At 54.4% G+C, this 10,899-nt stretch overlaps 4 protein-coding genes across 4 annotated transcripts; all 4 read left to right on the forward strand.

The window, feature by feature from the left end:
* The first annotated feature begins 2,155 nt into the window (after positions 1–2,155).
* On the forward strand, positions 2,156–4,158 carry PHACADRAFT_176901 (uncharacterized protein). Its single transcript, XM_007399183.1, has 5 exons — positions 2,156–2,723; positions 2,774–2,866; positions 3,106–3,597; positions 3,646–3,910; positions 3,940–4,158. The coding sequence occupies exons 1-5, from the start codon at positions 2,350–2,352 to the stop codon at positions 3,976–3,978; spliced, it is 1,263 nt and encodes a 420-aa protein (XP_007399245.1). The 5' UTR covers positions 2,156–2,349; the 3' UTR covers positions 3,979–4,158.
* Positions 4,159–4,915: 757 nt separating this feature from the next.
* Positions 4,916–5,173, forward strand: PHACADRAFT_261611 (uncharacterized protein). Its single transcript, XM_007399184.1, has one exon. It carries the CDS (start codon positions 4,997–4,999, stop codon positions 5,153–5,155), a length of 159 nt encoding a protein of 52 aa, XP_007399246.1. The 5' UTR covers positions 4,916–4,996; the 3' UTR covers positions 5,156–5,173.
* Positions 5,174–6,328: 1,155 nt separating this feature from the next.
* On the forward strand, positions 6,329–8,346 carry PHACADRAFT_261612 (uncharacterized protein). Its single transcript, XM_007399185.1, has 6 exons — positions 6,329–6,377; positions 6,452–6,560; positions 6,614–6,663; positions 6,717–6,852; positions 6,904–8,030; positions 8,087–8,346. Exons 1-6 carry the CDS (start codon positions 6,348–6,350, stop codon positions 8,150–8,152), a joined length of 1,518 nt encoding a protein of 505 aa, XP_007399247.1. The 5' UTR covers positions 6,329–6,347; the 3' UTR covers positions 8,153–8,346.
* Positions 8,347–8,646: 300 nt separating this feature from the next.
* PHACADRAFT_261613 (uncharacterized protein) lies at positions 8,647–10,586 on the forward strand. Its single transcript, XM_007399186.1, has 7 exons — positions 8,647–8,739; positions 8,806–8,938; positions 9,004–9,180; positions 9,431–9,483; positions 9,587–9,668; positions 9,725–9,810; positions 9,867–10,586. The coding sequence occupies exons 1-7, from the start codon at positions 8,704–8,706 to the stop codon at positions 10,476–10,478; spliced, it is 1,179 nt and encodes a 392-aa protein (XP_007399248.1). The 5' UTR covers positions 8,647–8,703; the 3' UTR covers positions 10,479–10,586.
* Positions 10,587–10,899: the final 313 nt, after the last annotated feature.

The following is a 10,899-nucleotide window of genomic DNA, read 5'->3' on the forward strand; positions in this document are numbered from 1 at the left end:
CCGAGCCCGGCCCAAGCCGCAGGCTTAAGCCCGGGCTTGCTCACAATACAATGAATATTATGGTGCTATGAAAAGGGAGTATATTTGGATGTAGTAGATTATTACTGCGTGTACTCACTGAATTCAGCCTCCAGAAGATGTACACTCGGGGAATAAGTCGAGTCGCAGCGAAGCCCACGAGCGCGCGCCTACGGCAGGCACCAAACGGTGATGCACAATCGTGCTCGGCGGGAACCGTCGAGTCTAAAATATCAATATTATGTCTGGTATGTACATCTTAGATCTCTCCCACCTTATCCTGAACTCAGGGAATAGTAACAGAGCCGGTACACCCAAGCCTGGGCTTCCGGGCCGGGCTTGGGCTTGACTATGCTCTGAGCCCAGCCTTGAGCCCGCTGCCAGGCTTTTTGGGCCGGGCTTGGCAGGCTCGTGGGCTTTGAGGCCCGGCCCGCACATCACTACCGGTGACCATACCTAACGGGGGTCACCATGATAAATTTTGTGTTTCGGTTAGGTAGGGCATGGGTGAGGGCACCCAGTAGAGGTAGGTCTAACGTTTGGTGTGGTAGAGTCCATCGACTGGCTCAGTGCTCGTGCGAGGCCAGGGCCGTCTGGCGCGGTTCTGCGAATTCCTCCGCGCCCCCAGACCTTAGGTCGACCAGGTGAACCGGCACGGACCCTGTTTTGACTGTAGCACAGGCCCCCATGTAGCAGTAGTTCTACGGGCCTTTATAAACAAGCTGGAAAAAAAAAGAACAGCAGGCGGCAATGAATCCGTTCACACGCCACCAGGTGCCCTCGGATCCGGAGACTGCCATCCTTGTTTGCGGAGCGGTGGCACGGGCGGGGCCCTTACAAAGAGATGACTCGCGAGAAGCACTGAGCCGAACGTGTGGTACAAATCCACGATTTTCACGATGAGCTCCTTATCCCAAGCTAGAAATATCGAAGGCGGGGGTGAGGCTGGGTGCATGATCAGTGCGCCAGTGGGTTTGTCCGTGTACCGCGTCGAGGCTGCATCCACAGGGCAGCGCAGGTTAGTGACTGCGAAAGCGGCGTACCAGGCTGTGCCACGAAATGATACGAGTACGTCTGGCTGACTGGCCCGCGATGCCGTTGTGCACAAAGCTGTCCTGTGCGGTCGGCTGCAGCGACGAGTTCGTGCTGGACGTGGAGGGCGAACTATGATCGTGGTGCGCACGCCCCCCCCCCCCCCAACACCACTGGGCCCACGCTGGGCCCTAGATTGGGCCTCGGTCTTGGGCGGACGCCAACGACATGTCGCGGAGAGGCTGCCCTTTCGTTGGGGAAAATGAGCTGTGTGCAAGACTCTCGACAATGCATGCCTGAAGAATGAGACCCGCAGCAGGGGCAGAAGTGTGGTTGCGAGCTGGTTGCGGTAAGTATCATCTACGAATCGTGCGCGCATAATGGAGGAAGACGAACGTGCTTTAGTGATTACAGTACGGCGGCAGCGAGGATTGGTCGACTCGCCGCGGCAGGCTGCGCGGGAGTAACTTGTGCTGTTGAGGAACGTTGAGGCAGCGAAGAGGACGGGGTATATTAGAAAAAACTTATTTTGGGGTCGTATTTGCCCCTCGACGAAAGCTACAACTACCATCAGTCGAGCGGGGGTGATACGTATCTCCTAAATATGGTAAGCAATGATGGGAAAGTCAGCACGAGACTCTGTGGAATTGCGGCCACGTACGTGCCGCACTTGCCGTGCAGTGTCCGTGCTCTTGCTAGACCTACGTCGTTACTGCAGCTCTGGCATGGACGGCGACGAAGACGCCATGATTGAAAAATTTAAACTCCATGCCCTTCTTCAATCTGACAAGATGTTACTTCTCCTTAATGCACAGCCGCAAAAGAAACATCCGTCCTAGGCCTGCTACTTGGTTGCTGGAACTGGCCTGGCATCAACCATGTCCGCGGCTCCGACGAACCCGCGGTCGGGATGCGTTCGACGAAAGTGTGTCCGTAACCCCACGCTAAGGCTGCGCTACGAAATGTCAGGCCTAGATTAATATATCTCCTTGCCATATACCAATCGGCATGGTCCGAGCAATCATCTCAGGAAATGTTTCGGTTGCTCTATTCATTCGCGCGAAGAGGATCACGTGAGATCCCGTTTGTGGAGAACGGTTCTCTTCTTGCCATGAACGTGCCTCAGCAGCCAATATTCATCGAGACACACATCTGGTCCTCGTCAAGAACGTGCTCATGACTGCGGAGAACAGGAACAGAACATGAGAGGCGGGCGTGCGCTGGGTCTGCCCTTTTAAACGCGTCGACGCGTCGCAGTGAGGCCCCAGGTGTCCCCGACTCCCTCATGCCCCCGCAGTCATGCTTTTGCCGTCGCTCGTCCTGCTCGTCGCCCTCGTCCCCGCCGCTTTCGCCGCTCAGGCGTTCCAGTTCGTTCCCCCGGCGCTGACGCCCCTCAGCACTTCGACCAACTACACTGGCGCGAACAACAACACCCTCTCCAAGCAGGACGTCATCCCCGGCTTGGTCTTCGACCGCTTCATCTACATCTTCCTCGAGAACACTGACTACAATGATGCCGCTTCGACCGCGGCCTTTATGAACCTCACGCAGCAGAGCATCCTCCTCAGCCAGTACTTTTCCCTCACTCACCCATCTGAGCCCAATTATGCCGGTGCCATCGGTGGAGACTTCTGGGGCATGGGTGACGACGACTTCTACAACATCCCGGCGAAGTATATCTATTCTCATCTTCGACAATGACCGCAGCTAATCAATTAAACAGTATCTCGACGGTCATTGATCTCCTCGAGGATAAGAACATCTCCTGGGCCTGTTATCAGGAGAACATGCCCTCTGACGGCTACCAAGGTTTCAAGTGAGTTTTGCTGTATTACATTGTGCCACCTTGCTGCTCTCGAGGTACGCTTCTGTGTTCGTTCGTTGGCCGTCTTTCTTAAAGCGAGCAGCGTATATCAGCTTGCCATCCCCGACATTTTGATCAGGGCTACCGCCTTGTGCGCGTTCTGCGCGGGCTACATGCGCTGTCTTAGGCTTATAACTACATGACTCCCCGCCGAATTTGTACGCGGTTGCTGACCGGCAATATTTCCACAGCTTCGTGTCGCCCAATTATCTCAACGCTTCTGCTCCGGATTACACCTTCTACATGCGCAAGCACAACCCAGCCATTCTTTATGACTCAATCGTCAGCGTACCCTCGCGCCTTGCCCGCATCCGTAACTTCAATGACCTCGCTGCGGATGTTAACGCGAGCGCGATCCCGCAGTGGTTGTTCATCACCCCGAACATGGTTAACGACGGCCACGACACTGACGTTGACTTCGCGAGCGAATGGCTCATGTATTGGCTGCCGACCATGCTGAACGACCCAAATTTCAACGACGACCGCACAATCATCGTGCTCACTTTTGATGAGAACGAGACGTCCGAGATCAACAACAACGTCTACACCCTCGTGCTCGGCGGCGGCCTTCCAGCGAACCTGCGCAACACGACCGACGACTTTTACTACACTCACTATTCGTCCATCAGTACCGTCGAAGCTAACTGGGGTCTCAAATCTCTCGGCCGTCAGGACACCAACAAGTAAGTTCTCGTCGTCTCTTACTCTGCGATACTGACACACTTCTCCAGGACCGTCTCGAACGTCTTCTCCTTTGTCGCCAACGTCACCGGCTACACCAATGTCGAACTCACCCCGGACCAGTACCCGCTGACGAACCTCACCACCGTGTTCAACGGCCCGCTGAACCCCGACCAGTATGTGCCCTTCACCGCGCCCAACATGTCCGCCGTCGGCGCGGGTGGTCAGGGCGTCTTTGTCGCGCCCTCGCTCAACACCAGCTTCACTGCCGCCCTTGCCCCCGCGCCCGTTAACCTCACGGCGATGAACCTGACCGTGCCCGCTTCTGGACCCTTCATCGCCAGCAGCTCCGCGAGTGCGCCGAGCTCGTCAAGCACCTCTAGCACCGGCTCCGGCTCTAGCACCGGCTCCGGATCTAGCTCGAGCCCGAACTCGGGTACAACGAGTGTCAAGGTTGCCTCAGGCGTCGTCAGCCTCGGCTTGGGTGCGCTCATTGGTGTTGCGCTGCTATAAAATAAGTTTTCTGCGACAAGTAAAAGCTTATGCTCTTATGCTGTATAACTTCGTTCTTTTTTTGGACGTGTAACGTTTGTAACGTTTGTAACGTGTGATGCACTCTTTGAATTCTGCGTTCAAAGCATTGTACTTGTCTGTCACGCGCGGCAGCTGCCGCTGAAAACTATATTTGGATCCTTATGCAGCGGCGGGAAAAACTTATCCCTGCCAGAGTCCTGTTCGCTTATCGTGAGCCACAAAGCCTTCAGCATGAGAAGCTTAGATGATCCTGTGTAAGGTAGGCGGTAACACGGTGTGCCCGTTGATAATGCAGTAGACGTATTCCTTGGGGGTTTGTTTGCTCGGCCCTTTGCGACGCATCAGTGGGGCTGTCTCTAGTAAGCTCGTCGTGGCTCGGCGCGCGGGCGGTAACGCTCTTGCTTTGTTCTATCCGGTTACTGCATACATCAACGTACATTAGTCGATTCCCAGTCTTGCAGTAGTATGAGTCTAACGCATAACCTAGACGTTCATACTGCGAACTTAAACTCAGCTCGAACTTGAACTTATGCTATACGACACACATATGTAGCTGATAGTTTGTAGGATTTCGCGCTGTACCGCTACGGAAGGCAGAGTCACGAACTGCATCAGTATGCCGGCGGACGTATGTCACGCGATATCTATGGCGCAAACGCGATTGAAGCAGGTATCAATGTGTCAGAAAGTCGTTGACTGAGGAACGTACGGCAATGCAGAATCCATACGGCCGCTGAAATCTGCTCTTAAGGTTAAATAGAAGATAATGCAAGATGGACAGACCCGCGGGGCGGTCACACCGACTCACACGCGAGCGTCGGCGGCGTGTACGAGCATCAGGACGTGCACCCGATCCACGTCTCGGACATGCACATCCTCGGCGTGGGCGCGTTCTTGTTCGACCTGTCCGGACCGTGGCCGCTCCCGCTGCGCACCGACGGCACGCCTGACTTCCGGATGCTACACGAAATTTCGGGGTACTTTGAGCCCGACTACTTCGGCGGTGAGGTAAGCGTGCAGATGTAGTATATCACCTTGAGAATGCGCCGGATCTCCGCCCTTCGGCCATCAGGCGCGCGCCCCGCTTTGCCGACGCCGACGGCCGAACACCGATAGACCGACGCTGCAAAGCGCCGCAGACTTGCTGTTCGACGTTTTGCTATTTGCTTTGACCACGACGTCCCACCGACCTCCACTCGCACAATTTGAACAACTTGAAAGTTTATTATATATGCTGCTCATGTATGGAGGAAAGGGCGACAAAAGGCCCGAGGAAAATGCTCGTGACACAGTCATGGAATCGTCTTCCACTAAGATAGGCTAGTGCTCACTAATTAAGATTACATACAAAATTTGGGGATATGTATGCATTAGAATTGCGTAAGATAAACCCAGTTTAATTCCGACTACATCACGTGAGCGAGTGCTGTCACGCTGCGTCTCTTGTCGCAGGAGCAAAACTCGAGTTAATCCATAACTTTGTGTGCACACGACAGCTCAAAAATTTACAACTGTCATCTTGTAGAGAACACATTGAAATACTACTTGACCATTGTCAATTGCTTTTAATTGAGCAGAATACAGTTTTATGGGGTGTACAAGAACCAAAGTCAGCATTAAATAAGTGTCGATTAAGGTAATACGCAGCTCAAATTTTGGAGATAGGTCATCAAGCGCCTCCACAGATCTGTGTGCCGCTCTCGTACTCATGCTGTACGGCCATATTTCGCACTCGGAGAGATCGCTTTACGCATGCTTACAGGGACTTTACAGGGGAAGCAGTTGCATTTGTGAGGGAGTACCTCAGTCAGCGGGTGCGCACAAGGACTCGGAGGAGGGAGATGGTGGAACTCGCCTCATAGCACGGAGTTTATTTGTATGAAAGTTTGGACATGTCTATGGTTTGTCTATTTACATTTGTTCTCTCTCTGTTGAGCAGGGAGGGTCCCAATTGTTGGGCTTATCATCGCGGCCGCGCGTTTCCGCGACATGCACGTGACCGTCACACTGTGACGACACTCGTCGAAATTGAACTGGTAATCATATGTAATAGATTCAGGCGGTATCGACCTCCGAGGCGAAGATACTAAGGTAGCTGAGCATCGAGTCACCGAAATAGCTGCACATTACTGGACACGTCCCGGACATGCACTGTAATCCACCGTTCCTTGGGTCATCTCTTCAGCAACTCCTTCCTACAAACCACATCCTTCCACAAATGCTGACCGTTCAGAGGGCCGCTCAGAGGGTATGTGCTGGGATACCACGCTATCGCTGTTCTTATGGTTACGGAGTCGCTCAACATCTTTTCGTGCCTTGTAGAATGCGGCACGCCGTATGCGCGAAGCCAACATGCTGCTTGCTCGCTGGCAGGCGAGTCGTGGAATGGCCAGCGAGCCAGGACCGTACGACGCAGTGATTATTGGCGGAGGTTTGTAGGATACTATTGTGGATTTGCGGGACTGGGAGTGACGAGTTTGTCAGGTCCGGGTGGTTATGTCGCTGCTATCAAGGCTGCTCAGCACGGTTTGAAGGTGCGTAGCGGGAATTTTATATATACATATACATCCCACTCAACATATTGTAGACTGCTTGCATTGAGAAACGCGGCTCTCTCGGCGGTACATGTCTGAACATCGGCTGCATCCCTTCAAAAGCCATGCTGAATAACTCGCACATCTACCATCAGACTCTCCATGACCTCAAGCGTAGGGGTATTGATGGTACGTACGGTCTCCTCTAGTCCATTAGTTGCTCATCTCACATGAAATTAGTCAAGGACGTTTCCCTAAATCTTCCCCAGATGCTTAAGGCAAAGGAGGAGTCCGTCGTTGGGCTGACCAAGGGCGTCGAGTTTCTTTTCAAGCAAAACAAGGTCGACTACATCAAGGGTAGAGCCTCCTTCGTCACCCCCAACCGCATTGCTGTACAGCTGAACGACGGTGGCGAGACCGAGGTTGAGGCGAAGAACGTCATCATTGCGACCGGTTCTGAGGTCGCGCCCTTCCCCGGCGGCGGGATCGAAATCGACGAAGAGCAGATCGTCAGCTCAACTGGTGCTCTCGAGCTCAAGAAGGTCCCGGAGAAGATGGTCGTCATTGGCGGTGGTGTCATCGGTCTCGAGCTGGGTTCCGTCTGGAGCCGACTTGGCGCGCAAGTCACCGTGGTTGAGTTCCTCGGCGGCATTGGCGGCGTAGGCATCGATGAGGAGATCGCGAAGCAGTTCCAACGCTCGCTCCAGAAGCAGGGCGTCAAGTTTATGCTCAACACCAAGGTGCTTTCTGCGGAGAAGAAGGACGGCAAGGTCTTCTTGAAGACCGAAGCTGCCAACGGCGGTAAGGAGGAGACACTCGAGGCGGATGCTGTCCTCGTCTCTGTTGGTCGTCGGCCATACACCAAGGGCCTCAATCTCGAGAAGATCGGCGTCGAGGTCGATAACAAGGGACGCATCGTTATTGACGACCAGTTCAACACGACCGCCCAGGGCATCAAGTGCATTGGCGACGTGACTTTCGGCCCCATGCTTGCGCACAAGGCTGAAGAAGAAGGCATTGCCGCGGTCGAGTTTATCAAGTCTGGCCACGGCCACGTCAACTATCATGCGATCCCGTCCGTCATCTACACCCATCCCGAGGTCGCCTGGGTCGGCAAGACCGAGCAGGAGCTGAAGGCTGCCGGCGTTCAGTACAAGATTGGCAAGTTCCCATTCACGGCGAACTCGCGCGCAAAGACGAACCTCGATATGGAAGGCCAGGTTAAGATCATCATCGAGAAGGAGACTGATCGCGTCTTGGGTGCGCACATCATGGGCCCGAATGCAGGCGAGATGATTGCCGAGGCCGTACTCGCAATTGAATACGGCGCAAGTGCAGAGGACATTGCGCGGACATGCCACGCTCACGTGAGTCTCCTTATAACGCTTTACGTGTCAGCTGCTAATTACGCATTCGTTTATAGCCAACGCTCAGTGAGGCATTCAAGGAGGCGGCGATGGCTGCGTACGACAAGCCTATTCACTGCTGAACTGCATGATCTGCCTTACCCTTACTGTACTTCTGCCTTGCACTACTGGTCTCTGTTGTTTGAACTCGCACGCAATTCCACTTCACGACACAGACAATATGGTATATGCTTGGGCACCTCCGGATGCCAGAGCACATGTATCTACAGGTGGTCTTTGAGATGCCTCTAAAAATGCGTGTCACGGCTGTGCTGGGATCTCCGTTACGTTGCATGAGTCCCCGTGCTTGACAGCCGGGCGTAGTACGGTTCTGAGAGAAGCTTCGGATCCTAACACATAAACATCCGTTCGGCGGTGGTAGCCTGCTCGATTGGAGGCCTTTCGTGGCAACTGCCCTGTATCTTTGCCATTCCTTCATGTCGCTGTTCGACACCTACATCAAGCTGGGGGCGCAGACGCTGGGACTGTTCAAACACTACGGATTCCGGGTACTCGCATTGCCGGTTCCCCAATGTCTTTGTGCGCGGCGCTTAGCTTGCCCATTGGCCGTCGCGTCCACGATCGAAAACCAAACCATCAGTTTCACCGTTTGCGTCTGGCGCAAGTCGGAAGGATGACAGCGCGCCGAGCAGTTCAGTTATATAGCAAGGTGTGCTCGACTCGTTCGTGCTTCTTGTGCCCCGCTTATGTCATGGTCGTCTCCCATGTCCTCCAGACACTCTCGGGCCTCTGCAGCACGCCTTCGACGCTCCTTAGGGCCCTCCTGCAGTACTCGCCGTCCATCCTCAAGTTCTTCGTCGGCCTGCTATTTCTCTTCAATATCCGGTCTTGGCCTCTAGTCTGGCACTGTGGGTGCTCTCTGTGCCATTCTGCGCGAGACATCGCTGATCGTTATCCCCGGCTTCTCCTGCAGACAACGTCCTTATCCGTCCTGTGTACGAGCTCCGCTTCCGCTGGTGGGCAGTATGGTGGCGAAACGTCTTCGCATCGAAAAAGCGGATGCTGCAGGTGATGGACAAGTTCCTCAAGGACTTGTGTCCGGTTGGAGAGGACCCGCTCAGCTACACGGTGACCGTGAAGCAGTGGGCAGGTGAGCTTCATTCATGTGCTTGCACCGAACCAACACATCGTCTCGCACCATACTCTCGCGACACAAGATTAACAGGTGTACGCCTTGGAGGGGGGCGCTCTTTGCTACGTGTTGTGACCTCTACACCACCACTCGAGCAAGACGTTTCCATCTCGCAACAAACAGCATCGTGTCTTTTCGCTGTTTCTCGGCTATCTATATGTCCTACGCCTGCCGTTAGCATGGGACTGACTAGCTATCTCTTTTCCAGGTCCAGACGACTGTGACTTCAATTGGCATCTATCAAACTCGTCGTATCCCAAGGTGCGTATTGTTACAGGCTCCCAAGACCGTCTCTGATTGTTTTCTTTTGTCACTCGCTCCTACGTCTACTCTTATTTCGCCCTGGCATGTTTGTACTCACTAGCAACTCGACGCTGCGCGTTTTCGTGCTGCGTTGAAGATATGCCCCACGTTCTTCCGGGCGGGAGGATGGATGCCTTTAGGAGGTACGTGTTGCATCGCACTCTGGTGCGCCCGTGTCGTTTACACCCCCTTCGCATAGCGACCCACTTTAAGTTCATCAGTGAAATTCCTATTCTGGCGCACTACGAGATGCGCATGAGCATGGCAGCATGGGACAATAAATGGGTGCGTAGATACCATGTCTACGAGATTGCTAAAACTGACCGCGTATCATACGCTAGTTGTACACCGTCATCCGCTTTGTGACTACGAAAAAGTCCAAGTCGAAGAAGCCACAAGTGACTGCGAGCGCGGCGTCCCGGGAGAAGCCGATTCCCTCCGGAGATAGCGCACCTTTCCCGCAACTGCACACTCCGGCGACGCCCTCTGGTACATCGACGCCCGCACTCACCGACGGCGCCGCGCCGTCGAACCCTGCCGAGCGCATTGCGCAGCTGTTACCCGAAGAACCAGACGGCGCGACGCTGCACTGCATCTCTGTGTGCGAGCTCTGCTTCAAGATTGGGCGGATCACGGTTCCGCCTGCTGTTGCCCTCGCACTTGAGGGCTTCAGCGCACCGCCGCCTCCAGAGTCCGGAATAACAAAGTACAGCCATGAACACCCACCGCCCAACTTCATCAAGTCCCAGCAGCTGCAGGCACCCGATGTGCCACACGGACATCTAAGAGCGCTGCAAAAGTTCCTCAAAGGGGGCTGGCGTGATGTTCCTGAAGGTGAGCGATGGTGGGAGGACGCATTGAGTGGTGAAATTGAGACACGTCGTGCACGGAACCTTGAGGCTGTGAAGGGTGTGCGGCTCAGTATGGAGGGCGCGATGACAACGTATGTGTGAAGTGGTGGCTACGGCTAAAGTGTTGCAATATGAATAGCCTTAGACTACATGTTGCGTTTATAGCCAAGACCTGCTACATTTAGTGATAGAATATTAGACTCGTTTACCAGCCACTCACAGAGCTGCCGTGAGCCCGCGGGGCGGTCACGTGCGCCTCCATCCCTTTCGGAAGGGGCGCGAGCTTGCGAGCGGACTGGGATAGCCCGGGCCCAAATACAGACCCCCCCTTAATCCGAGACATAAGCGAGCCGTGTGAAAACGGACTTGTAACATTCGCGCGCAGGCTCTCTAAGGGAGAAGCACCTCCTACGCGTTGTGCGACGACTTACAATCACTGCGTCAACCGGAAGGTATCTCGTCCGAGATACTGTCAGGAATACCAGGCAAATGTGAAGTATGTCGGTACTAGATACACCGAGGG

This window comes from Phanerochaete carnosa, assembly GCF_000300595.1.
Source record: "Phanerochaete carnosa HHB-10118-sp unplaced genomic scaffold PHACAscaffold_8, whole genome shotgun sequence".
NCBI classification, from domain to species: domain Eukaryota; kingdom Fungi; phylum Basidiomycota; class Agaricomycetes; order Polyporales; family Phanerochaetaceae; genus Phanerochaete; species Phanerochaete carnosa.

Coding starts and splice junctions, on each gene's coding strand:
- PHACADRAFT_261612 (XM_007399185.1), top strand. CDS start 6,348: ATGCTGACCGTTCAGAGGGCCGCTCAGAGG. Junction 6,378..6,451: donor TTCAGAGGGCCGCTCAGAGG/GTATGTGCTGGG, acceptor CGTGCCTTGTAG/AATGCGGCACGCCGTATGCG. Junction 8,031..8,086: donor CGCGGACATGCCACGCTCAC/GTGAGTCTCCTT, acceptor ATTCGTTTATAG/CCAACGCTCAGTGAGGCATT.
- PHACADRAFT_261613 (XM_007399186.1), top strand. CDS start 8,704: ATGACAGCGCGCCGAGCAGTTCAGTTATATAGCAAG. Junction 9,181..9,430: donor GACCGTGAAGCAGTGGGCAG/GTGAGCTTCATT, acceptor TCTCTTTTCCAG/GTCCAGACGACTGTGACTTC. Junction 9,669..9,724: donor AGGATGGATGCCTTTAGGAG/GTACGTGTTGCA, acceptor CCCTTCGCATAG/CGACCCACTTTAAGTTCATC.
- PHACADRAFT_261611 (XM_007399184.1), top strand. CDS start 4,997: ATGCACATCCTCGGCGTGGGCGCGTTCTTGTTCGACCTGTCCGGACCG.
- PHACADRAFT_176901 (XM_007399183.1), top strand. CDS start 2,350: ATGCTTTTGCCGTCGCTCGTCCTGCTCGTCGCCCTCGTCCCCGCCGCT. Junction 2,724..2,773: donor TTCTACAACATCCCGGCGAA/GTATATCTATTC, acceptor TCAATTAAACAG/TATCTCGACGGTCATTGATC. Junction 3,598..3,645: donor GGCCGTCAGGACACCAACAA/GTAAGTTCTCGT, acceptor ACACTTCTCCAG/GACCGTCTCGAACGTCTTCT.